The sequence below is a fragment of the Canis lupus genome, chromosome 3, assembly GCF_048164855.1.
Source record: "Canis lupus baileyi chromosome 3, mCanLup2.hap1, whole genome shotgun sequence".
Classification (NCBI taxonomy): domain Eukaryota; kingdom Metazoa; phylum Chordata; class Mammalia; order Carnivora; family Canidae; genus Canis; species Canis lupus.
In genome coordinates, this window is record NC_132840.1 from 59,508,242 (window position 1) to 59,534,519 (window position 26,278).

Genomic DNA, 26,278 nt, shown 5'->3' on the forward strand with positions numbered 1-26,278 from the left:
CAAGATGGCAGAAGAGTAGGGTCCCCAAGTCACCTATCCCCACCAAATTACCTAGGTAACTTTCAAATCATCCTGAAAACCTACAAATTTGGTCTGAGATTTAAAGAGAGAACAGCTGGAACGCTACAGTGAGAAGAGTTCACGCTTCTATCAAGGTAGGAAGATGGAAAAAATAAATAATAAAATAAAATAAAATAAAATAAAAATAAAATAAATAAAATAAAATAAAATAAAATAAAATAAAATAAAATAATAAATAAAAAAAATAAAATAACATCCAAGGGGGAGGGACCCTGCGAGGAGCGGGCTAAGGCGAGTGTCCCCAGGACTGGAAAGCCCCATCCTAGAGAAGCACGAGCTTCACCAATCTTCCCCTACTGAAAGGCGCTCGCAAGGAGTTGTAACAGGAGCCCAGGAGGGGCGGGGATGCCCTCAGGCTCCCAGGGGGACTAACAGACACCTGCGCCCCGGGTAGAGCGCACCACACCCCGCGGCTGGGCTCCCTAAAGGGCCCGGGAGCAGCTCCGGCAGCGGCTCCATGCGGAGGGGGCTGCGCGGCCCCAGGAGCGCCATTCCAGATTCCAGCGGCGCAGGCCCCGGAGCCGGTGCTCCCCCCGGGACAGGCGGAGCCTGGGAGGACACAGGGCAGCGAGGACACTCCTGCCACGGGGCAGCCCCGAGCTGTGCAGACCAGCGGCCCCCACCCCCGGAGCATCCAGGCCCCTGCGGACTGGGAGCTGCGGTAGTTACTGCGGGAGCTGACTCCAGGCTGGAGAGCTGGCCTCTGCCAGGGTGTTGTTCCTCCTGGGGCCTCACAGGGTAAACAACCCCCGCTGACCCTCACAGTGGCCTACAGGATAAACAACTCCCACTGAGCCCTGCACCAGGCAGGGGGCTGAGCAGCACCCCCAGGTGCACACACTGAGAATCAGCACAGCAGACCCCTCCCCCAGAAGACCACTAGACAGACAGGGGAAATCAAGTTTTTGATTTTTTTTTTGAGCAGCACTGGAAAGTTTCAGGGGAAGTCGAGGGATTTACACTATATAGAATGAGAGAATATTCCCCCTTGTTTTTTGTTTTCTGTGCGCATCCACCTGCTTTTTTTTCTCTTCTTTTTTTTCTTCTTTTTTTTTTTTTTTTCTTTTTCAATTCTTTTTTCTCTTCTTTTTCTCCTTTTCCCTGTACAACTTGTTTTTGGCCACTCTGCATTGAGCAAAATGACTAGAAGGAAAAAATCACCTCAAAAGAAAGAATCAGAAACAGTCCTCTCTCCCACAGTTACAAAATTTGGATTACAATTCAATGTCAGAAAGCCACTTCAGAGCACTGAATTGCAACTTCTAGAACACTGGTGGCTCTAGAAAAAAGCATAAAGGATTCAAGAGACTTCATGACTGCAGAATTTAGATCTAATCAGGCAGAAATTAAAAATCAATTAAATGAGATGCAATCCAAACTGGAGGTCCTAACGACCAGAGTTAACGAGGTAGAAGAACGAGTGAGTAACATAGAAGACAAGTTGATGGCAAGGAAGGAAACTGAGGAAAAAAGAAAAAGACAAAAGATCATGAGGATAGGTTAAGGGAAATAAATGACAGCCTCAGAAGGACAAATATACGTTTAATTGGGATTCCCAAGGGCGCCGAAAGGGACAGAGGTCCAGAATACGTATTTGAAGAAATCATAGCTGAAAACTTTCCTAATCTGGGAAGGGAAACAGGCATTCAGATCCAGGAAATAGAGAGATCCCCCCCTAAAATCAATAAAAACCATTCAACACCTCGACATTTGATAGTGAAGCTTGCAAATTCCAAAGATAAAGAGAAGATCTTTGAAGCAGCAAAAATCTCTAACTTTTATGGGGAGAAACATTAGATTAACAGCAGACCTCTCCACGGAGACCTGGCAGGCCAGAAAGGGCTGGCAGGATATATTCAGGGTCCTAAATGAGAAGAACCTGCAGCCAACATACTTTATCCAGCAAGGCTCTCATACAGAATAGAAGGAAAGATAAAGAGCTTCCAAGATAGGCAGAAACTGAAAGAGTATGTGACCACCAAACCAGTTCTCCAAGAAATATTAAGGAGGATTCTGTAATAGAAAGAGGAAGTCCAAGGGAACAATCCACAAGACAGGGACTGAATAGGTATCATGATGACACTAAATTCATATCTTTCAATAGTAACTCTGAACGTGAATGGGCTTAATGACCTCATCAAAAGGCGCAGCGTGTCAGACTGGATAAAAAAGCAAGACCCATATTTGCTGTCTACAAGAGACTCACTTTAGACATAAGGACACCTACAGCCTGAAAATAAAAGGTTGGAGAACCATTTACCATTCAAATGGCCCTCAGAAGAAAGCAGAGGTAGCCATCCTTATATCAGATAAATTAAAGTTTATCCCAAAGACTAGTGAGAGATGAAGAGGGACAGTATATCATACTTAAAGGATCTATCCAACAAGAAGACCTAACAATCATCAATATTTATGCCCCAAATATGGGAGCTGCCAAAGTATATCAATCAATTAAGAACCAAAGTTAAGATATACTTAGATAATAATACACTTATACTTGGTGACTTGAATATAGCACTTTCTACAATCAACAGGTCTTCTAAGCACAACATCTCCAAAGAAACAAGAGCTTTAAATGATACACTGGACCAGATGGATCTCACAGATATTTACAGAACCTTACATCCAAATGCAACTGAATACACATTCTTCTCAAGTGCACATGGAACTTTCTCCAGAATAGACCACATACTGGGTCACAAATCAGGTCTTAAACGATACCAAAAGATTGGGATCGTCCCCTGCATATTTTCAGACCATAATGCTTTGAAATTAGAACTAAATCACAAGAAGAAGTTTGGAAGGATTTCAAGCATGTGGAGGTTAAGGACCATCCTGCTAAAAGAGGAAAAGGTCAACCAGGAAATTAAGGAAGAATTAAAAAGATTCATGGAAACTAATGAGAATGAAATTACAACTGTTCAAAATCTTTGGGATACAGCAAAAGCAATCCTGAGGGGGAAATACATCGCAATACAAGCATCCATTCAAAAACTGGAAAGAACTCAAATACAAAACCTAACCTTACACATAAAGGAGCTAGAGAAAAAACAGCAGATAGATCCTACACCCAGCAGAAGAAGAGAGTTAATTAAGATTCGAGAAGAACTCAATGAAATCGAGACCAGAAGAACTGTGGAACAGATCAACAAAACCAGGAGTTGGTTCTTTGAAAGAATTAATAAAATAGATAAACCATTAGCCAGCCTTATTAAAAAGAAGAGAGAGAAGACTCAAATTAATAAAATCATGAATGAGAAAGGAGAGGTCGCTACCAACACCAAGGAAATACAAACGATTTTAAAAACATATTATGAACAGCTATACGCCAATAAATTAGGCAATCTAGAAGAAATGGACGCATTCCTGGAAAGCCACAAACTACCAAAACTGGAACAGGAAGAAATAGAAAACCTGAACAGGCCAATAACCAGGGAGGAAATTGAAGCAGTCATCAAAAACCTCCCAAGACACAAAAGTCCAGGGCCAGATGGCTTCCCTGGGGAATTCTATCCAACGTTTAAAGAAGAAACCATACCTATTCTACTAAAGCTGTTTGGAAAGATAGAAAGAGATGGAGTACTTCCAAATTCATTCTATGAGGCCAGCATCACCTTAATTCCAAAACCAGACAAAGACCCCACCAAACAGGAGAATTATAGACCAATAGCCCTGATGAACATGGATGCAAAAATTCTCAACAAGATACTAGCCAATAGGATCCAACAGTACATTAAGAAGATTATTCACCATGACCAAGTGGGATTTATCCCCGGATGCAAGGCTGGTTCAACACTCATAAAGCAATCAATGTGATTGATCATATCAGCAAGAGAAAAAACAAGAACCATATGATCCTCTCAATAGATGCAGAGAAAGCATTTGACAAAATACAGCATCCATTCCTGATCAAAACTCTTCAGAGTGTAGGGATAGAGGGAACATTCCTCAACATCTTTAAAGCCATCTACGAAAAGCCCACAGCAAATATCATTCTCAATGGGGATCACTGGGAGTCTTTCCCCTAAGATCAGGAACAAGACAGGGATGTCCACTCTCACCACTGCTATTCAACATAACACTAGAAGTCTAGCCTCAGCAATCAGACCACAAAAAGAAATAAAGGCATTAAAATTGGCAAAGAAAAAGTCAAACTCTCCCTCTTCGCAGTAGACATGATACTCTACGTAGAAAACTGAAAATACTCCACCCCAAGATTGCTAGAACTCATACAGCCATTCGGCAGTGCGACAGGATACAAAATCAATGCCCAGAAGTCAGAGGCATTTCTCTATGCTAACAATGAGACTGAATAAAGAGAAATTAAGGAGTCAATCCCATTTACAATTGCACCCAAAAGCATAAGATACCTAGGAATAACCCTAACCAAGGAGGTAAAGGATCTACCCTAAAAAGTACAGAACACTTCTGAAAGAAATTGAGGAAGACACAGGAGATGGAAAAATATTCCATGTTCATGGATTGGAAGAATTAATATTGTGAAAATGTCGATGTTACCCAGGGCAATTTACACGTTTAATGCAATCCCTATCAAAATACCATGGACTTTCTTCAGAGATTTGGAACAAATCATTTTAACATTTTTGTGGAATCAAAAAAGACCTCTAATAGCCAGGGGAATATTAAAAAGAAAACCATAGCTGGGGGCATCACAATGCCAGATTTCAGGATGTACTACAGAGCTGTGGTAATCAAGACAGTGTGGTACTGGCACAAAAACAGACACATAGATCAATGGAACAGAATAGAGAATCCAGAAGTGGACCCTGAACTTTATGGTCAACTAATATTCAACAAAGGAGGAAAGACTATCCACTGGAGAAAAGAGAGTCTCTTCAATAAATGGTGCTGGGAAAGTTGGACATCCAGATGCAGAAGAATGAAACTGGACCATTCTCTTATACCATACACAAAGATAAACTCAAAATGGATGAAAGATCTAAATGTGAGACAAGATTCCATCAAATTCCTAGAGGAGAACACAGGCAACAGCCTTTTTGAACTCGGCCACAGTAACTTCTTGCAAGATAATCCACGAAGGCAAAAGAAACAAAAGCAAAAATGAACTATTGGGACAGCAAAGGATAGAGTCAACAAAACTAAAAGACAACCTACAGAATGGGAGAAGATATTTGCAAATGATATATTAGATAAAGGACTAGTATCCAAGATCTATAAAGAACTTATGAAACTCAACACCCAAGAAACAATCCAATCATGAAATGGGCAAAAGACATGAACAGAAATCTCCCAGAGGAAGACATAGACATGGCCAACAAGCACCTGAGAAAATGCTCCGCATCACTGGCCATCAGGGATATACAAATCAAAACTACAATGAGATACCACCTCACACCGGTGAGAATGGGGAAAATTAACAAGGCAGGAAACAACAAATGTTGGAGAGGATGTGGAGAAAGGGCAACCCCTTTGCACTTTTGGTGGGAATGTGAACTGGTGCAGCCACTCTGGAAAACTGTGTGGAGGTTCCTCAAAGAGTTAAAAAGAGACCTGCCCTACGACCCAGCAATTGCACTGTTGGGGATTTACCCCAAAAATACAGATGCAGTGAAATGCCGGGACACCTGCACCCCAATGTTTCTAGCTGCAATGTCCACAATAGCCAAACTGTGGAAGGAGCCTCGTTGTCCATCGAAAGATGAATGGATAAAGAAGATGTGGTTTATGTATACAATGGAATATTACTCAGCCATTAGAAACAACAAATATCCACCATTTGCTTCGATGTGGATGGAACTGGAGGGTATTATGCTGAGTGAAATAAGTCAATTGGAGAAGGACAAACATATGATCTCATTCATGGGGAATATAAAAAATAGTGAAAGGGAATAAAGGGGAAAAGAGAAAAAATGAGTGGGACATATCAGAAAGGGAGACAGAACATGAGAGACTCCTAACTCTGGGAAATAAACAAGGGGTGGTGGAAAAAGGAGGTGTGGGCAGTGAGTGGGGGTTACTGGGCGACGGGCACTGAGACGGGCACTTGGCGGGATGAGCACTGGGTGTTATGCTATATGTTGGCAAATTGAAATCCAATAAAAAATAAATTTAAAAAAGAGAGAAAAAAAAGAATAAAGCTCCAGCCACTGAAGGTCTTTGGAATGATGGTTAATAGTAGCCCATGACCCTGAAAATCATGAAGAGTTCTTATTTACTGCTTCTCAACCCCATACATTCCAAAGAGCAGAACCACTTAGCAGTTTCTTAACCAGTCATTGCCAGCTTCAATCTTCGTTCTTCTCATTGTCCAGCAACTAATTATTGAAACACACACAGACACATATTTTCCACAAAATTAATTTTTTAAACAGTTGAAACTAGTTAACATGAACTCAAGCGTCCGAGGTAATCAGAAATAAATGAAATAGGAAAGTTAAGAAAAATAGGGACTGATAAAGATTATGGACAGGTGTTTGTAGCCATGTGTGGATAGGAGTCTAGGGTTGACAAATCTTGCATATTTTTAAGAGAAGGTGGAAATCAAATTTTTTATGTAAATTGTATGGATTTTTAGCATAGTTTAGACTCAATATGACAGCCAATTTGGCATTTCTATACACTAACAATGAGACTGAAGAAAGAGAAATTAAGGAGTCAATCCCATTTACAATTGCACCCAAAAGCATAAGATACCTAGGAATAAACCTAACCAAAGAGGTAAAGGATCTATACCCCAATTTTAAACTTTTGTTCTAATAGAAGAAGAAAAATCTACAGTGTTATCTTGATTGTTCTGTAATTTCCAAGGCTGCTTCTTTCACCAGTGAAATAGTTTTTCACATTCCAGAAAATAGTATAGCTGTTTAGTAAATAATTGTTCCCCAGCAGGCTTTGGGAGGTGGGAATGTGCATGCAGGGCTGCCAGAAACTAGAAAGACCCTCATTACAGAGCCTTCTCTTAATTGCAAAAGGTCTGGATAAGATTCTGGAATTCTCAACAAAAAGACATTAAAATTTTTAGCTAAGGGGCTGTTCTTAATCTAAAATTTGTTGTTTCTAAGTAAGTAGAGTTTTGAAACAGGCAAACATCATTATATAATAAATCATTGGTTTGAAACTATTTTCTTTGTTGAGATTTTGAAAACTTACTCCATAATTCAGACATCTACTTTGTGATTAAATATAGAGCATTTGAAGAGAAACGAAAAGAACAAGAAGAACGAGAACAACAAATCAGAGAGCAAATCCTTCAGCAAAGGAAAGAGAAGTTTGAAGAAGTCACGGAAAAGTTCCAGCGTGCCCATATTCCCCTTTCACAGCGGAGGAGGGCAGGTACTCTCACCTCTGCAACAACAACCTCTAGCCTGTTTCACTTGAGTAGACAATAAAATGATAAATTTTTAAAAATATTTTATTTATTTATTCATGAGAGACACACAGAGAAAGAGAGGCAGAGACACAGGCAGAGGGAGAAGCAGGCTCCATGCAGGGAGCCTGATGTGGGACTTGATCCCGGGACTCCAGGATCACGTCCTGGGCCAAAGGCAGGCGCTAAACCGCTGAGCCACCCAGGGACCCCCAAAACAATAAATTAAGAAAGAAAGTGTAAATTCAAACTAAAAAAGTATAAGACTTTAACCAAATGAAAAGCTGTAATTTGATTTAGGTTGAATTTGGAGAATATTTTGTTGGTTCTGTGAGTAAATTTTGAAAGTTCACAAGTTTGATTCTACTTCATACTGGCTTAAAATGTTCTGTCTTTTTAAAATGGATGTAATAAAAAGAAAATTTAACATTTAGGTTCAATAAATTAGTGTCACATTCATTCTGACATTTCATTCACATTTTGGTTCCAGTTCTTAGTTAAGTGATGGACAAAATAAAAAAGTGTACAAAGTTATATAACTCAATAATCCAAGACCTGGAATCAATTAAGAATTTAAATATAATTACGATTGATTCTTTGGTACCATATCTACATTTTTTTATATCTTAAATAGCAACACAGAATTAACTATAAAATGTCAAAGATTCAAAAAGAAAAGGACAGGGGAGCCTGGGTAGCTCAGTCAGTTAAGCATCTGACTCTTGATTTCAGCTTAGGTCGTGATCTCAGGATCATGAGATCGAGCTCCACATCAGACTCTGGGTACTGAGTGTGGAGTCTGCTTAAGAATCTTTCTCTCCCTCTCCCTCTCCCTCTTCCTAACCCCTCACCTCTGCGCCCCCCGCCCTACTCATACGCATACACTCTCTCTCTAAAAAAAGAAAAAAGAGAAGGACAGGCAGAGCCTTTATGTTCAGCAAACAAATGTTGTACTCTGCTGTACCTAGCCCTAGGCTGAGATACGGAGAAATGTACTCATACTCTACCGTTGAAGATCTCACAGCTTATTTTGGAGATGAGAGTAATGTGAACAATGTCAATAAATATCCTGAGAATCACTGTGGTAACAGAATGTGTAAGTACTGTGTGAGCTCAGAAACAAGAGTTCTAACCCTATGCAGTACAGCAAGGACATTGTCCCTGGGAACATGACTTCATTTGAATCTTGAAGAATGAACATTTTGCCAAACAAAGAGAAAAAAATTTTAAGTCCCCAAAGAAGAAAAAACTTTTGCAAATAAATTATGTACTTTAGTGCATCTTAAAGCATAAGATGGGGGAAAGTGAAGAAGAAAATAAGCTAGAACCCATGTTCAGAGAGCTTGCCATACCATGCTAGAGTTTCATCTGTATCCAAAATGTGACTGAAAAGCAAGCTATTACTGTATCAGTAAAAGATCCTACTGTAATTGAAAAGCAAGCTAATAACATTAAGGAGAATATGAGACAGCTCATAACACCCCTAAAAATAGCAATAGCATAAATATGATACGGGTTTATTTTCTCTCATATAATATGAAGTCCTGAGGTAGGCATTACAGGTTTGATGACTGTTTAATTTAATGTCACTGGGAACTCAAATGCCTTCTGTCTCTCAGCTCAACTATCCTTAGTTTGTGATTTATATCTTCATCCTTGTGGTCACATTGTAGCTGCTGGGGCTTAAGCCATCATGCCACTGTCGCAGGCAAAAATAAGGAAGAATTGTAAAGGACAAAAGGTTGTACCTCTGAGCTCCTTTTAAATTATTTTCCTAGAAGTATCCAACTTCTTATGTCTACTTACATATAATTAGCTACTCTTTGAGCAAAGGAGACTGAAAAAAGAAATATATTTAATAATAAGGCTGTATTGCTGCCCTAACTATTCAACATGGGGTCTGTTGCCAAGGAAGAAAGGGAAAATGAATACTAGGTGGGAAGCTTGGGGGCCTCTACTGTAATTACAGGGGTGCCTGGGAAGCTCTGTCTGTGAAGTGTATGCCTTCAGCTCAGGTTGTGATCCCAGGTGCTGGGATCAAGCCCCACCCTGGGCTCCCTGCTCAGTGGGGAGTCTGCTTCTCCCTCTGCCCCTGCTCATGCTCTCTCTATCTCTCTTAAATGAATAAATTAAAAAATCTTTAAAAACAACAAAAAATGGGCAGCCTGGGTGGCTCAGTGGTTTAGCGCCACCTTCCGCCCAGGGTGTGATCCTGGAGACCGGGGATCAAGTCCCACGTTGGGTTCCCTGCGTGGAGCCTGCTTCTCCCTCTGCCTGTGTCTCTGCCTCTCTCTCTCTCTGTGTCTGTCTGTCATGTATAAATAAATAATTTTAAAAAAAGGAGTGGTATATAGATAATAAATGAAGCTGTGGGAAAGATAAGCTAAACCACAGGATATAGAACATGGACTGCAGGTAGGGCCTAATAGAATCCTAACACACTAGTAGTGTTCACTGTGGGGAGAGCAAGAAAGACTCAGGATTTGAGGAGTAGTTCTCAAGAACGCACAATGAGAAACAAAAGCAAACAAAGAAAATAATGTATAAGAAGGCAAAAGAGAAGGTAGTTTTAGGACAGAGGATGTAGATCATTATGTCCAGTGCCTCAGAGAAGGAGTCACCACTCATGGGAGTTATTTCCCCCAAGAGTCTTAGCAAAAACGACACATTCATGTAATGGAATATTATACAACTATTAGAAACATAATGGAGAAACTCTTTGTGGACTGATACGGGATGTTCTTCAGCACAAGTAGATTTATCATGAAGCTTATGAGGCTTGAGTTTCAGGAGCTGTACACCTAACTTTACATCAGTAATTTTGCATTATTTTTCTTAGTGAAGTCTCACAAATTGTATAAGCCCTATGTTCTCCTAAAACCTGTGTCTATCCCTGACATCAGGATAAAATGTTAAGCATAAAAAAATTATCCAGATCATAATACATAATATTCTGCCTTCTGGTAAGAAAAGGGGGAAATTAGAATATATATTTATATTTGCTTATATTTGCATAAAGACACAGTGAAAGAATATACAAGTGACCAAGACTTCAAATTTGTATCATGTGTATTTTTTAACTTCTGAGTATGAATATCTTACCCATACAAAATATCAACTTACTATTCTAAGAAAATTCACTACTATGAATGAAGAGCAAGAACAAAGCTCTGAGAGACTACTATTTACTTATTCCCAAATTCTGAGTGTTACCTGAAGCTCAGCAGGGAAGCATGATAGTTGGCTCTCCCCCTTCCTCCAGAGAAGGGCAACAGATAGGGGGTCTCGGGGAGATCAGAGCACTGTTGGGAGTGAGAATAGCAGAGTAGGACTGGAGGGAGGGAGGTCGTGGGTGGCTGAGGTAATGCAGCTCTCACACATAGAAAGTTCTCCAGAAGCTCAGGCTTCCTCTAGCAGCAGCAGGGAAGGAGAGGCAGGAGATACTAGCAGACCAAACAGCAATGGGTGGTTGTAAAACATATGATAGACTGTCAGCTTCAGGTGTACATGTTCATGACGTGGCATTTCTGTACATTACTAAATGATCCCACAGTGAGTCTGCTTCTGTCTGTCAGCACATAGAGAAGATAAAGTATCACTGACCACCTGGGCTGTGCTGTACATCACAGCCCCAGGACTGACTTAACTTCTGCCTGAGGTCCATACCTCTTAATCCCCTCCACCTATTTCACAGCTCATCAGCCCCTCAGGTAACAGTATGTTTCCTCTCTCTATGAGTCTGTTCATTTTGTTTTGTTTGTTCATATGTTTTGTTTCTTAGAGTCCACATAGGACTGACATCATATAGTATCTGTCCTTCTATCTGACTTATTTCACTTAGCGTAATGCCCATAGGTCCATCACATTGCCTCCAATGGCAAGATCTTTCTTCTTTATAGCTGAGTGATATTCCATTATATGTGCACCACTTCACTGTCCATTCATTTGTCAATGGACAGGGGCTGCTTCTATTTCTTGGCTGCTATAGATAATGCTGGGATGAGCATACGGGTGCATCTGTCTCTTCAATTTCAGGTTTTCGTTGACCTGAGTTAGTGTTAAAGTTAGTGCTTAGGCTCTGTTTGATAGACAACAAGTGGTGAAGGTTAATAAAATATTGCCTCCATTTAAGCAGGTTGCAACAGAAGCAATATTCTTAGAAGACAGCTGTGTTTCAAGTCAAACAGGAAGGTGAGAAGAGTGCCACAAGAAGTAGGAGAAGTAGGGCATGCTGAGTACGGAAGGCATGGTGGAAGGCTTCGGGAAAGTAGGCACATGTGGGAAACAGGATTGGGTTAGACGTTGTGCTGTGAAGTATGTAGACGAGTGGCCACAGAATCTATGACCATGAACAAGTAATTTCTCTATGCCCCAGTTTCCCACATCGCAGAGTAGAGGCTCAAATAGCATCGGTCTCATAGGCCATAATGAGGAGCAAATTAGCTAATACAACATGCTTAAAAACAATGTCTATAACAGTAAGTGCTCAAGAAATGTTAGTTGGTATTTTTATACTTTCCCCTTTTCTTAATAAGAATATTAATCAACTTTGGGGCCCCTGGGTGCCTCAGTAGGTGGAGCATCTGACTCTTGATTTCAGCTCAGGTCTTGATCTCAGGGACATCGAGCCCCTGTCAGGCTCCACGCTCTGAGGGAGTCTGGTTGGGATTCTCTCTCCCTCCTCCTGCTGCTCCCCCCACTAGTGCACTCTTGCTTTCTCTCTCTCCCAAATAAAGAAATCTTTTTTAAAAAGAATATTAATTTTGTCAGAAATTTATGACATCATGAGATCAAAGACAGTGAGGTTTGCATGCCAGAATGAAGAGCCTGGACATTATCTCCCAGATAAATATTCTTAAAATTGGCAATGTGAATTTTGAGATAATAGTTTCTCTTTGGGGAATTAGATGTCTAAATTTAAAATATTTATACTATTCTAAAAATTATTTTATTTTTATAAAAGTTTTAAGGTAGTCTTTTATTATTGGCCAATTATATAAACAGAGGTCATTGAAGATGAGGTGATTCTGTACCATTTTTCTTTATTATTGCCTTAGTTTTTCAAAAACCAGTTCCTCCCTTGGAAGAAGCCCTCAAGCAAATTCAGGAATCCTACTTACAACCAGAAGTAAACTTTCCCCCTTCCCACAGACCAACAATAAATTGGAGGTAAGTAATTTACTATTATAAGATGTAATTATTAACACAAGATAATTCAGTAGCTTTCTAAGGCTTTTTCACCAGTTACTCCTCATCTTTGTTTAGAATTTGCTATTTTCATAGATTAATTTGAGGTAGAGTAGAATATAAATTGCTTCAAGAATAAGACAAAATTCTAATTTATTGTCTTTGGCATTACAGTGCTGCCTATGTTAAATAATTTTCTATGGAAACTATCATTAAAACCATTTTAAAATATTGATGTTCATTATTTATCTTTACTGAGAGGAAAAAATTGTGCTGAATTGTCATGATGTAAGTTTAGATAAAAGGAGTAACTTTATGGTAGAAATAGATTTTTCCTCATGGAAAAAATCTTTCTTGGATGTCTTGAAAAAGCTAATGTCTCCTGGTTCCTCTCCAGGGTAGCTTAAGTGAATTATCAAGGAGCAGTAGAATGGATCAACCAGAGTGCCCTGTGACATCTTACACTTTCCATTTACTTATTACAAATGTTTATTGAAGCTACAACATGCATAGCCGTAGGTAGATAAGGCATCATAAGGAAGTATAATATTGTAAAATACAATTCCTAGTGTATAATCTAGAAGAAAAGTGAAATAATGCTTTAGAAAGTATAGAATAGTACCAAATGAGCAATGATAATGACATATAACATTTATTTACATAAATATACTTAAAATTCAGACATTAATAATATTCATATTTTACTTGTACATAAGGTTATTTCCTAAAGTACCTCCATTTTTAGACTATGTGTGGCCAATAGTTCTCTTGATCAGAGCTAAGAACAATTAAATTCATTTTCTCAGTCTTCATTAGAGTTTGGGAAAGACCTCATGGAATAGAATATTCTTCAACAGGGCTTTGAAGGACTTAGTTATGAAACAAGTGAGCCTTAGGACTCCAGACAGAGGGATGGGCGTGTGCAAGGGCCAAGGGTGACGGAAGGAACAGGGTGTTCTAGGAGTAGAAGTGTGCACAGTGTTGGTAGCTTGGCTAGACCGGAGATTGGAGAGCTAGATGCACCTGTAGCTAAGGAGTATAAACTTTATCCTGAGAGCTCAACTGGAGTCAATGAAGGATCTGAAGCAGATGGGTGGTAAGATCAGCTTTTCTTTTTTAATATGTCATTCCCATCTACTGTGAACAAATGTGAATAGTGAATTGAAAGAGAACAAAACAGAAGTCTATTTCAATATATGTCATTGAAATTATTAGTTGAGAGCTCTAGAGAAAGATGTAGCCATGGAGAAGGTATGGTGGCAGGTGTAGGATAGGGTGCTGAAACAACAGTTAAGGAAGTAGAAGAAAAAGAAGCCTACAGATAGGAGTGGAGTGGTTTATACAGGACTAGGAGAGGCTTGTAACATGGAGACTAGAGACATACAAAGTTCCCTGAAAAAAAAAAGAAAAAACAGTTAATAGAGATGAAATGGGTTTCAGAGAATTGGCAACACAAGTGGTTGTCCTGGCCTGAAACAGGTGGCACATTTAAAAGGGGTGGTTGAAGAGGGGTTAATAAAGGAAGTGGAAAGCTAGCAAAGGATGGGGAAACACCCCAAGGACTGACAATGAGAGAATCGATGTTATCCACAGACTTGACCTGGATAGACATGTAGCCACAGAAGAGGGCTGCAGACAGAACCCATGGTCATCTGTGGAGGAACACTGCCACTGCTAACCCATGCCCAGCAGTAGGGGAGCTAGAAGAATAATTGCCAGAAACTTCTTTCTTCTGTCACTCCATCTCTTTCTAGTGCCTTCCACTGGCCAAACTGAGCCATAAGTCAAAAGGCAAAGGATCTATTAGTCTCCACCAAGCAGAGACAAGTGGAGCAGCATGGAAAGTGAATGTGGAGAAGAGAGAGTATCCACTACAGAGGCCATTTGTCCCCAATATTTCACAATAAACAAGTTGCACTGATGACTTTTGTCAGAGTGGTGTCAGTGATGGGATGGGGACAGAAAAGAGATTGCCATGAGTTGAAAAGAAATGGAGAGTGAGAAAGTGAAGATAAGAGCTGATCTCTGAAAGGAAAAGAGTGATAGAACAATAGCCAGAAAGGAGGACATCAAACTGATGAGTGACAGAACTGCAGTCCAGAAAGGTAGAGGAGGGTAACCACGTCCAGTGTCTTCTGTACCTACTGTGAGCCTGACCGTGATTGGCATAGCTCACCCTATGCCCCAGTTCTCTGCTCAGGAAAGGTCTGCAGTCACATTGTAGTGCACATATAATACCATAACAGAAATGTAAAGTTGGAAAGAGGCTTGCAGGATGAGTACCAGTTGTCTAATGAAGAAGCGTACATGAAGTTAGCATGTCCAGGCCTCCACTGTTGTAAAAGGCAGGGCTGTGGGATGTGTAGCTAGTAAGACAGGAGGTAATCGAGAAATGTAGATGGAGATCCATGGGAAATGTTTTTAGGTCTAGCTGGGACGTTTGGAGCTCATTCTATAACTAGTAGAAAAGCAGTGGAGATTTTTAATCAGGGACTCATAACCCTCTTTGTCATTGTAGAAAGATAATTGGTGTGAATGTTGGAGAAAGAAAAGGATAGAATGAAATGGAAGGCAAGAGGACAAGAGGAGAATGGGAGAACTTTGGGAGGCTAGGCATTAGTGCGCACACCTGAACAGTACTATTGTACACAGTGAGGAAATGATAAGTCTGTGAAGGAGTAAAAATATTTTGAGTGGTTAGAAGGAAAGGATGAGAGAAGAAAGGGGTGCAAAAGCATTTTTGTAGCACAGAGAAGTGACATAAGAAAGAGGAGTGAAGACTGTTGACCCGATAGAAGTATAAAACTTGGAACATGGAGGGATTAGTGGCAGGAAAGTGAGGAGGTATCCAGCCATGAATTTAAGAGGACTAATGTGAAAAGGGTAATAGTAGTGAAGTCAAAAATAAAGATGGGAAGAAAAGACATTTCATAGAAATAGATTATGGAAATTAGACTATGAATTTGGTGTATGGTGAGATAAAGAAAATGAAGAAAGCAAAAAGATCAAAAGAAGCTGAATTTTGAGTCTTGATGATTGAGGGAATTTGTTGACTTTAAAAACACTACAAGTTTGACAAGATATTGCTAAATTTCATTTTAGGCATCTGAATTGAGGGGATAAATATCCAAATAGAAGTGCATAAAAACAATTGGACCTAAAATGAAATGAGAGATCAAAGCTATAGAAATACACTTGAAAGTTTATATGTGGTGATGTCTCCCCAACCAGCCTGATATTCTGGAGACCAGTGGCTAAATTGTACACACTCAGGTGTTCCCTGTCATTACTGGCTCAGTGTATGCATGTTGGAAGCATTCAGTAAATATATTCCTGGAGAGTATGAATTTGACTTGAAGCTCAATAGACCAGGAGGATATCCATCAGAGACAAACACCAAGAGAGAACTCCAGACAGGGGAGCAGGTAGTGAAAAGGTATGAGGGTGCTAAATGGAGCTCCGTCCTGCCAGTGTGCAGTGTGAAGGGGAGCAGTGAGCAGACAGGTTGGCTGGAAAGGAAGCTGTGAGTTAACTCATGAAGAGCCTTGTTAAGGAGTTTGTCCTAAAAATAATTACTGAAGCAAGCATTCAACATTTATACTTTAGAAATACGGCCAGAATGAGTAGGGTCCGGGTAACAGTGAGAAAATCAGCTGAAGTGATACTTCAGTTACTAAAAATGAAGATTTCTTGAGAGCTGTTTAGGAGGTGGAATCAACATGATTTGGTAACTTTAAGAACAGGGAGGTGTTCAGGAGTGAAGCATGACTGGAGATTAGGGCTGGTCAGTTAACAGGTAGTGAAATGTGAGAACTATCAGGGAAGAAGAGGTTTGAAGGAAAGAGTAACTGGCAAGAGGATAACAAGTTGTAAGTTTGAGACCCTTACGGGATATCCCCGATCTAACTTCTCATGCCAAGAACTCTCAGCCACAGATGTAGATACGATCATTGCCAATGAATGGATGAAGTTAAAGACATGGTTCGTGAGTTGAGTTAAACAGTGAAACTGTGTCTACAGCAAGCCATGTTGGGCTTCAGTTAGAGGACGGAAAACATTTCATGGAAATAGGCAACATTCTTCAATAGGAGGAGTCCTCATGGCAGACCACAAAACAGCCAGTCTGCTCTGCCCCTCTCCCCACACATGACAGCTCAGCTGGGAGGAGACAGGAGCACAAGGGTGGTTGGAGAGCCACTCTGCCTAGAAAGCCCGTGTTCCAAACAGGAACCAATATTCCCAGTAATGGCTCCATATTGATAATGCCTAGGTCCATGGGAGAGACATGTCCAATATAAGAGAATAACTGCATCTTCATATAACCCATCTATGATTTATCCAGTCTCTAGATTACACAGAGTATGGGTAGATAAGCAAAGAAGATGGTCACATAACTCTCAAAAATTCCAACATAATAAAAAAAGTGATTCTTCAGGTCCAGAGTACACCTTATAAAAACTCACCAAAATGAATAGTTATTTTGTTAATATACATGAAAATTCAAAACCTTACTGGATTTCAGTACATTAGCTTTTACACCAAAACTTTACAAATTAAAACTGGAGTTCAGTCAGTATCTTTTTAACAGAATTACTTGGCATAAGGAGATAAAATAATTCTGTATCTTTTGACCTTTTGAAAAGTTTTTTTTTTTAGTTTTACAAGTACATTTGACAGATCACTTACCAAACAGGAGTCTATTTCAGTGTTGAGCTACTTTCTAGATTTTGGAAGCAAAGTACCAAGGTCCATATAGATGAGCTTCTCCTAAGGGAATGAGGACCAACAGATTGCATTCCTAATCTTGGTTATGCTTGAGATCTGTCTTGTAGGGTCAGGTTAAGAAAGTCATATTCATTCTATTTAGAACTTAGTCTCCCAGCACTTGTGATTGCAGAGTGTTTACCAGACATTTAATGAGGTGTTCTGTGAGAAAGTATCATCTAATTCAAAAACACTAGATTACACTGTGTAGGAGTCAGTCTCAGAATTTTTTTTAAATTGTGGGTCACTTTCTGACTCTCAATTTTGGGATTCTTAAATCTTAGCAAGCATCACCATTAATAAATACTGAAAATCCATTTAAACTTTTTTTTTAAGTTGCAGCAGTTGTATGTTACAATAAAATGAAAATAATGATGAGGGATGGAGTTCTGATTGCCCAGAAGGAAACCCATACTAGTTGTCAGTCAGTCTGCCTTGCCCTATTTAGGAGCCACCGAGTTTTCCCCACTATTAATAATCAAGATAATTAAGTTAGAATGTGGCCCTTATGTTCTGCTTATGAGACTTGAGTTCTCAATTTGAGGTTAAAGGTTTTGGCTGCTATAAAAATGTCATTTTAGGGCAGCCCGGGTGGCTCAGTGGTTTAGTGCCGCCTTCGGCCCAGAGCGTGATCCTGGGGTCCCAGGATCGAGTCCTACATTAGGCTGCCGGGATGGAGCCTGTTTCTCCCTCTGCCTGTGTCTCTGCCTCTGTGTGTGTGTGTGTCTGTCATGAATAAATAAATAAAATCTTTAAAAATTAAAAAAAAATTTAATGTCATTTTAAAATACTTTTCACGGAGAGAAAATGAGTGGGAAAACTTAGGGTGACAGAACATGAGAGACACCTAACTCTGGGAAACAAACAAGGGGTAGTGGAAAGGGAGGTAGGTGGGCAGGGGGTTGGGGTAACTGGGTGATGGGCACTGAGGGGGGGCACTTGGCGGGATAAGCACTGGGTGTTATATGTTGTCAAATCGAACTCCAATAAAAAATATATATTAAAAAAATACATTTTAACTTACAAGAACAAAAGAAAATTTTTTACCTTTTTTTCATGTAATTGGAATAATTTTCAAGTTTCTATAAATAGAGCAATTGTAAATTTAAAGCATTAAGCATTTATTGGTGAATAATGTATATATTCCTGTTCCAAGAAATGTAAGTGAATGAAGTTGAAATAAAGTCTTTAAAGTTTACTATAAAAAAAGAAATTCCAGCATATAAAGGACAAGCAAAGAAAGGGGGCTTGAGAAAAAACCTGAGAAGGAATGACTGGAAAAGCAGGAAAGTAACCAGAAAAGCACAATGACATGCAAACCAAGGGAGTGAGAGTCAGAAGGACAGCAGCCAACAAGTGTCTGTTCTCACAGTTACTAGGTCAGCTAGTTAGTCACGAGCAACAGCACCTGGAAGCCGCAGGAGCAGCAGCCAGAAAGCAGCAGCCAGGGGCGAGTACAAGTCCAGGGAGGACAGTACGATTATAGAGCACTCTGGGGATGAGGGAAGATGGCAGACATCTAGAGAGGGGAGTTTAGAGTAATAAAAATCCCAAATCATTTCCTATAAAAGTAATGTGCATGTTTGAGGACAGTCTTTCCTAACTCACGGTTTCTCTTTCTGCATATCAATTGTTATCCTTTGTGTTATCAGATATTTTCAATTTAAAAAGGTCGCTAGTGCTAGGAATGAAAGGATAGACTATTTTTTATTCAACACTGTACAATTCCTTAAAGTCTTAGAAGAGATGAAATGTCAGAACAACTTCGATTCCCTTGTAGCACACAAACATAGAGTTAGCATCATACCAAATCTGTGCTAGGACCACTAAATAACATACATCATTTTTGTTTTATGAGAGATGATCTCCATTCTAAATTAGAGTACTAGTTTTCATTCATCATTGTAATGCACTATTTTGACTATGACTATCTACACCTATCTGTATATATATACACACACACATATATGTTACCTATTTGGAAAACAGTGAATGTATACAATTTACAGAGGGAACACTATGGCTTACTTATTAAAAAGTTGAATTTCTTTCCACAAATAACTAACAGTATTAAATAATGTGTGTGAAAATGCCTCATAAATTATACAATTATAATGCTATACAAATATGAAATATTAGAATATTAAGGATCTGGTGTTAGGTTAATAAAAATACATATACTATTGAAAATATGATTAAGCTACAAATATTGATAACCTATTGTCACATTAAAAAATCCAGTATATGTGGAATATAAACCTAAAATGTGTTAAGGAATAAAGTAATGCCAGGAAACAGGAAGAATTCAAAGTACTTGATTCTATCAGTACTCATAAACAATTGTTCTAATGTGGAAAATATTACTGGCAGATAAAAATAATTTAAGATGTTGGTAATGTGATCATCTAAAGGCAAAAAATTATTATGAAAAACTAGAGGGCATTCAATGCTAAAGCTTCAAGAACAATCGGAGAATATATCCATATGAAAATGGAAGTTGCCTCAGGAAATAATGAGATATAAGAATATTAATAAGGAAAAAAAAGAATATTAATAAGGGACTAACATTAAAAATACAAGTAATCAGCCTTCCGGCGCAACTGAATCCTTATCACAAAGATAACATACGTCACCCTTCCAAAAGATGTAAGGTAAAAGAAATTATATTTCCCTCCATATTAAATTTTTATACTTTAAAATGATGTTATCAGATATCTATCTCCAATATCCATGTATTTGTGGTGACATAGTCAATTGTGAACCACATGCAACCCTGAGAAATCTGGCCAGAGCTAAGTAGTGGTCTATTTGACCTCTATTTTCCCTTTGTACCAGTCATTTGAACCACATTTTCTAGCCCATGTTCATTATCTGCATGACTATCAGACTTCTAAATGGTGAAAATATTCTTAAAAGGAATGAGAAAAGGGGAATGTGAATAAGCTACATACGTTTCTCAACACTGATCAGAAGAACATCATGTGTGGACCCTCAGGACAAAAATATAATATGAATCAAAAGCCTAGAGGCAACCTAATAAATGTTGCAACAAAAAGAGCATCTTAATGAGGCTGTCTACCTGCCTGTCCAAATGCTTTTCCACCTGTGCAGATCCATCCCTGCCAGTCCAGCTGTCTCCACACCTTATCCCCACTTAGCTGATCAGCTGTCTCCTCCAGGGGGCCCCCTGCCGTTCCACCAGCCCCGAGCCCTGCCTGTCTGTCCAGCTGTCCCCTCTGCTCTTCCAAAGACCTCTTTACCAGCCCCGTTCCTGTCCTGCCCAGTCAAACATCTCCCTCCGTCCCCAGCCCCAGTGACTCCTAGCTTTTCCAGCACTTTCCACCATCTAGCAGCCCCACTTCTTTCTGGCACACCTGACCATCCACCCCACCCAGCCCAAAGTTCCACAGTCATCCCTCATCCTAATGCACAAAGCAAGTTCTTTTACAAACCTTTCAGACCCCAGCATTTCCCTCCACAGCGTTGGACTCCAGCACCTCTCATGCCTGCCCTGGTCCACCGTTCCCTTCCAGCTCGACTGGTTGTTTCCACGGCCCCTTGGGAAGCTCTCCCTGTCTTGAAGCCTCCCTGTCTCTCCAGTCAGCCCCCTCACCAACCAGTCCCCACTCCTCACATCAGTCCGCTGCCTGAACGTCTTGCTCCCCTAGGCCCTTTACGGTCAGTCCAGTGGTCCGTTCCCCAAGCCACCACATGGTCTGATCTGCCCCAGGCCTTTGTAGACCATCCTCCTGCCTTTGTTCCCACTCGCCCTCCTCCCTGTTACTCCCCATGCTCTTCATCTTCCTCAGCCTCTCCTGCCACATCTCCTTCATCTCCTGTGCAGTTCTCTTCCTCTTCACCTGCTCTTTCCTCATCTGTACCCTCCTCCCCTAACTCTCCACCCGGGCCTCCTTCCCTCAGCCCTCTCCTTTCCTGTCCTCTGCGTTCCGCCCCCTGTGGAGTCTGTCCTGCTTTGTCCTCCTTTCCCCTGGTGCGTTCCTCCCCCTGTCTTCCTACTCGCCCAGTTCCCTTTACTCCTGCTCATACCCTCAATCCTCCTCACTGGGGGAAGAAAGTAGAGAAGAGAAGAGAAGCAAGTGGACTAGAGAAGAAAGAAATAGAGAAGAAAAAGTTGAGAGACGTCAACTTTAAAGGTAAATACATTGAGTTTATTAGATATTTTGTAGGTTTAGCAATATTTTGTTTGGGAAGGGTGACTGAAGGGGAAGGAATGTGTGAGAGTAGGAAAGCCTAAAAGGACGGGAGAAAAACACTCTCAGCACTCAGGAACTTGTGTTAAATACCTTCTGGCTGTCCATGTCCTCCCTGTGGTCACAAAAGGATAGGCTGGAATCTAGTAATCATTGACCTTGAGTAAGCCAGTTTGTCTAGATAAAGATATATATGTGTATTGGAGATAGGTATATGTTATATGTGGCCATGTATCCTCCAAACATTTTTATCCGCATTAAATTAGGAATCATTGAAATGAATTGGGACTAAATGCCCTTGGGATTCACACAACTGGCTGTAGTGCAGCCACAGTCAGCTGTTTGATATACTTCCTTGCCCTCCCCCAAAACAGTGCTCCTTTGTTCTTTGTTTTTCACTTTGTACATCTGCTAAAATAAAACTTGCTAAGTTTCCAGAAGATGCAGAATTCTAATAGAAAATGATGTCACCCGCTGATATCTGTGGGTGGCACTTTACATACTAAAAGCAGACTCTGCACTACAGATACCCCTTCTGTGGCATGAAAAACATGCTTGTATTTGTGATACACTGAAAACAAGTGTGTATATTCTCCTCCAGTGAGTAAGATCCAGGCTTCTAAATCTAGTAAAGTAGGATGGAAATTCCTGCCTGCCCCAACAGGCAATTTTCATATTTTCTATCTGCTTGAATCTCCAACCAACTGTAATTGGGCTATAGGAATACCTACTAGCTATAACATCAACTCAGAACAAAGGGGAATGCAGCACATTTTATACAGATAGAAATGCTCTTATAGAACTAAGGACTGATTCTACATGTCTACAGGAACTCCTTCTATATCCGTCCCAAACAACAGAGAAATGGGATTTTATAATCAAAGCCATGAAAAATTGGGTATTCCTACATGAAGGTGGAGTGCTTTACTGGCACTAAAATACCACAACCATTTGGATTCTACTATTGACTGCCTTAAATTCCCATTCCAGTATCCTTAAATGTGTTTATCTCAACACACACACACACACACACACACACACACACCATAAATGTATCATTTATATAGAGGTTAACTTTATTTAAATGTACTAAATATTTTTTATGTATGATTCACAGAGCTATAGATAATGCCTTGCCTTCATCATTGTCAAAAAATGGTCACAAGCATCAGAAACATCTCTTATCCAAAATCAATTGTGATAAAGAAATGAAGGAAAACAACAGGGCAAACTTGGCTACTAACAAAGATGCGTTCCAGCTTAAACTGGAAGAAACTCAGAAACTCCTAGAAGATCAGCATCTAAGCAGTTTGCAAGTATGAAACTATAAATATGTTAATATTTTAGTATCTAGTAATAATTCTGTCCCATCTCTGCAGTGTTCTACACCAAAGAAAAGTATGCCATTAACCAAGGATAGGATGTGAATGAGTTAACAAAATTCATCACAGATATTACAGAAATAAGTGTTTAGATTTTTCTGCCTTTTGCTCATTTTTCACTTTGCTTTCTCTATTCTTTTTCCGTCTCTCGTATTTGGAAAAATATGCTCTACAAATGTTATTTTCTGATCAAATATGAAAGCTATGTAAAAGTACAATGTAATAAAAGTATCATTGTTAGAGACTGGATTACAAAGAGCATCCTGAAAATTATAATACATATGGACATTAGTTTCTTAATGAAAATATGTCACAATTAGCTAGAAATGGCATTTCTGTTCTATCTGGTCATGCATTCACTTGGTTCCCCCCACACAAATGAGTATGGATTTCAGCTGATTTTCCTGATATATTCATGCACTTTGTTTTTCACAAGTAATTATACACATTTATGATATTTTTAGTAGGCTGGTATCAAGATTAAATTGATAATCTTGGCCTGATTTATCCAATAACTAAGTAATAATGACAAGGCTTTAAAAAAAGGAAAGCAGGAGGCTTCTTCTGGCTGTGATGAAATACCTACCTGCAATAAACAACCATAATTCTGAATAAAATATAATAAACAACTGTTTTTGGACATTAGACAATAGGCAAATATCAGGTATGATCTTTAAAAAAGGAAAACAAATGAGATAAGCCCTATAATCACATAGGTTTTCACCTGAACATATTCTTTGGACAAGCCTCAAAATACACAGATAACCAACTGCTTGTCAAAAAAACCTTAACACTCTCTTATAGACTAAAATCTAGACAGATAACATAATGTTTATAATGTCCAATAGTCAACCAAAAGTTACTAGACATGTTGAAAAGCAGGAAAATAGGACCCATAACCAGGAGAAAAATTAGTCAATATAATCATACACACAAGGGCAGAGATGAAAGGATTAACAGGCCAGGAATTTACAACTATTTTTAGAAATATTTTCAAGGAATTAAAGTAAAAAATGAATCTATTGAAAAAGGTATTTTTAAAAGAACCAAGTAGACCTAGATCTGGAAAATATGCAAAATGAAAATTTCACTGGATGGACTTAATGGTCCAGGCATTATGAAAGAAAGAAAGAAAGAAAGAAAGAAAGAAAGAAAGAAAGAAAGAAAGAAAGAAAGAAAGAAAGAAAGAAAGGAAGGAAGGAAGGAAGGAAGGAAGGAAGGAAGGAAGGAAGGAAGGAAGAAAGAAGAAGAAGAAGAAAAGAAAGAAAGAAAGAAAGAAAGAAAGAAAGAAAGAAAGAAAGAAAGAAGAAGAAAGGAAGGAAGGAAGGAAGGAAGGAAGGAAGGAAGGAAGGAAAAGAAAGAAAGAAAGAAAGAAAAGAAAGAAAGAAAGAAAGAAAAGAAGAGAAAAAAAGAAAAGAAAAGAAAGGAAGAAAGAAAGAGGAGAGAAAGAAAGAGAGGGGAAGGAAGGAAGGAAGGAAGGAAGGAAGGAAGGAAGGAAGGAAGGAAGGAAGGAAGGAAGATAAGGAAAGAAAAGAAACAAACAAACTACTGGACTTGAGACATGGCAGTAGAAATCATCCAGAGTGAAACATTGTGAGAAAAAAGACTGGAAAAAAATGAACAGAATGCTAGTAACCTGTGAGACAATATCAAGCAGTCTAACATACATTTAATTAAAATCCCAGGGTATTTAAAGAAATAATGCCTGAAAATGTTTCAAAGTTGGTGAAACTAAAAGTGCATAGATCCAACAAGCTCCAAGAAGAATAAATATGCACACATGTATGTGTGCACCCACCCTGCCAAGGATGCATATGTGCCAGATGTGTATGGGGACAGATGAAGCCACACTTGTGCTGGGCACAGCATACTGTGTCGTACACCTGAAACTAACGTGACATTGTGTGCCAAATACACCCAAATTTTAAAAATTACTTTGAGAAAATAATCTAGGGGGGAAAAGAGATCAATGTGGGTGAACAAAGATAAGACAGACCACATGAACTTCAGGCCAGAAGACAGTGAAGCATTTTAAATTCTTTTTTAAAGAAAACTTACAACCTAGAATTCTGTATCCAGCTAGCAATATCGTTCTGGTATAAAGGCAAAATAGTCATCTTCAAACAAACACGAGCTGAACACCATCATCATCTATACTCTAAGAAATGCACCTAGAAGTTTTCCATTTTTCTAGAAGGAAAATATTAGCAGATGAAAACTCAGATCTGTAGTGATAGCAGATTAGTGGTAGTGGTGGGTAGATGTGGACTTCCAGCAGATGGAAAGTTTCTCTGGATTGTTTGATATGGTGGATAAGGCTGAAAAATTTGTCAAAATCCATTATGCATTTAAAATGGGTTCATTTGATAGATAAGTTTACCTCAATCACATTGATTTTAAAACTGAAATGCTAAAAGTATAAACTAGTACAGTTTGTATAGCCATAACTTATAAGCAAAAGTTGAAGCTGAATATAATGTTTCATTTCTTACTGAGGAGAAGAAATCTGAGGGAAAAAATATAGTTTAGTGAAATCAGAAGTTGCTAAACTACTTTTCAGGTGCTTAGGGGTATGAGGCCATCACAGACCTGTGACAACAGAAATCTTAGAGCCATGGATATCACACATACATCTAGAAAGACCCTCAAACCCAGATTTCTACATTTCATTAGATGTAATCTCAAAGGAAGCCTTTGAGGGCTTCCTTATGATTTTCTATTATAGCAGCTCAGCTGTAGAAACAGGCATGGGCAGTGTGCTCTGTTTTGTTCTCCTGATTAGACTGAGTAACCATCACTTTAAAAAAAAAAAAAAGACACAAGAGTACTGATGTGATAAGTAGGAGGTAAATGCTAGGAATATCAAACTCTTGTGAATCATTTTCAAAACTTATTTTGTGGTAATATATCAATAGGCATTAACTATACAAACTAAAATATTTTTATTCTGTAATTGATTTCCTAGATTTCTTCATTTATTTAATGAGCTAGAAAAATCATACATTTTTGTTTAGTATCAGAATATTTAAATTTTCTAAAATTTGTGAAAAATCTTAAGGGACAGTAATTTCCTTCTTTTTGAGTCCATTTCACTTTTGACAAGACTTACAATCTAAAATCCTCTTGCGGGAATCCCTGGATGGCTCAGCGGTTTGGTGCCTGCCTTTAGCCCCGGGGCACGATCCTGGAGTCCCAGAATCGAATCCCACGTTGGGCTCCTGGCATGGAGCCTGCTTCTCCCTCTGCCTGTGTCTCTGCCTCTCTCTCTCTCTCTCTCTCTCTCTCTCTCTATGTCTATCATGAAT

General features: G+C 39.3%; 2 protein-coding genes across 15 annotated transcripts in view; one reads left to right on the plus strand and one right to left on the minus strand.

Annotated features, from left to right (window-relative positions):
- The window catches only part of ANGPTL5 (angiopoietin like 5), a 132,034-nt gene that overhangs the window by 59,260 nt on the left and 46,496 nt on the right, over nt 1-26,278 (minus strand). The window lies entirely within an intron of this gene.
- Nucleotides 1-26,278, plus strand: part of CEP126 (centrosomal protein 126) — a 97,497-nt gene that overhangs the window by 40,138 nt on the left and 31,081 nt on the right. For 11 of the 14 annotated variants that reach the window (XM_072821724.1, XM_072821722.1, XM_072821721.1 and 8 more), the window contains exons 3-5: nt 7,250-7,395; nt 12,487-12,598; nt 22,709-22,907. In XM_072821724.1, coding sequence (XP_072677825.1) covers nt 7,250-7,395; nt 12,487-12,598; nt 22,709-22,907 — 457 coding nt within the window. Of the gene's footprint in view, nt 1-7,249; nt 7,396-11,561; nt 11,621-12,486; nt 12,599-21,393; nt 21,535-22,708; nt 22,908-26,278 lie in introns of those variants that run through there. The other 3 variants (XM_072821726.1, XM_072821725.1, XM_072821727.1) reach the window with 3 other exon arrangements.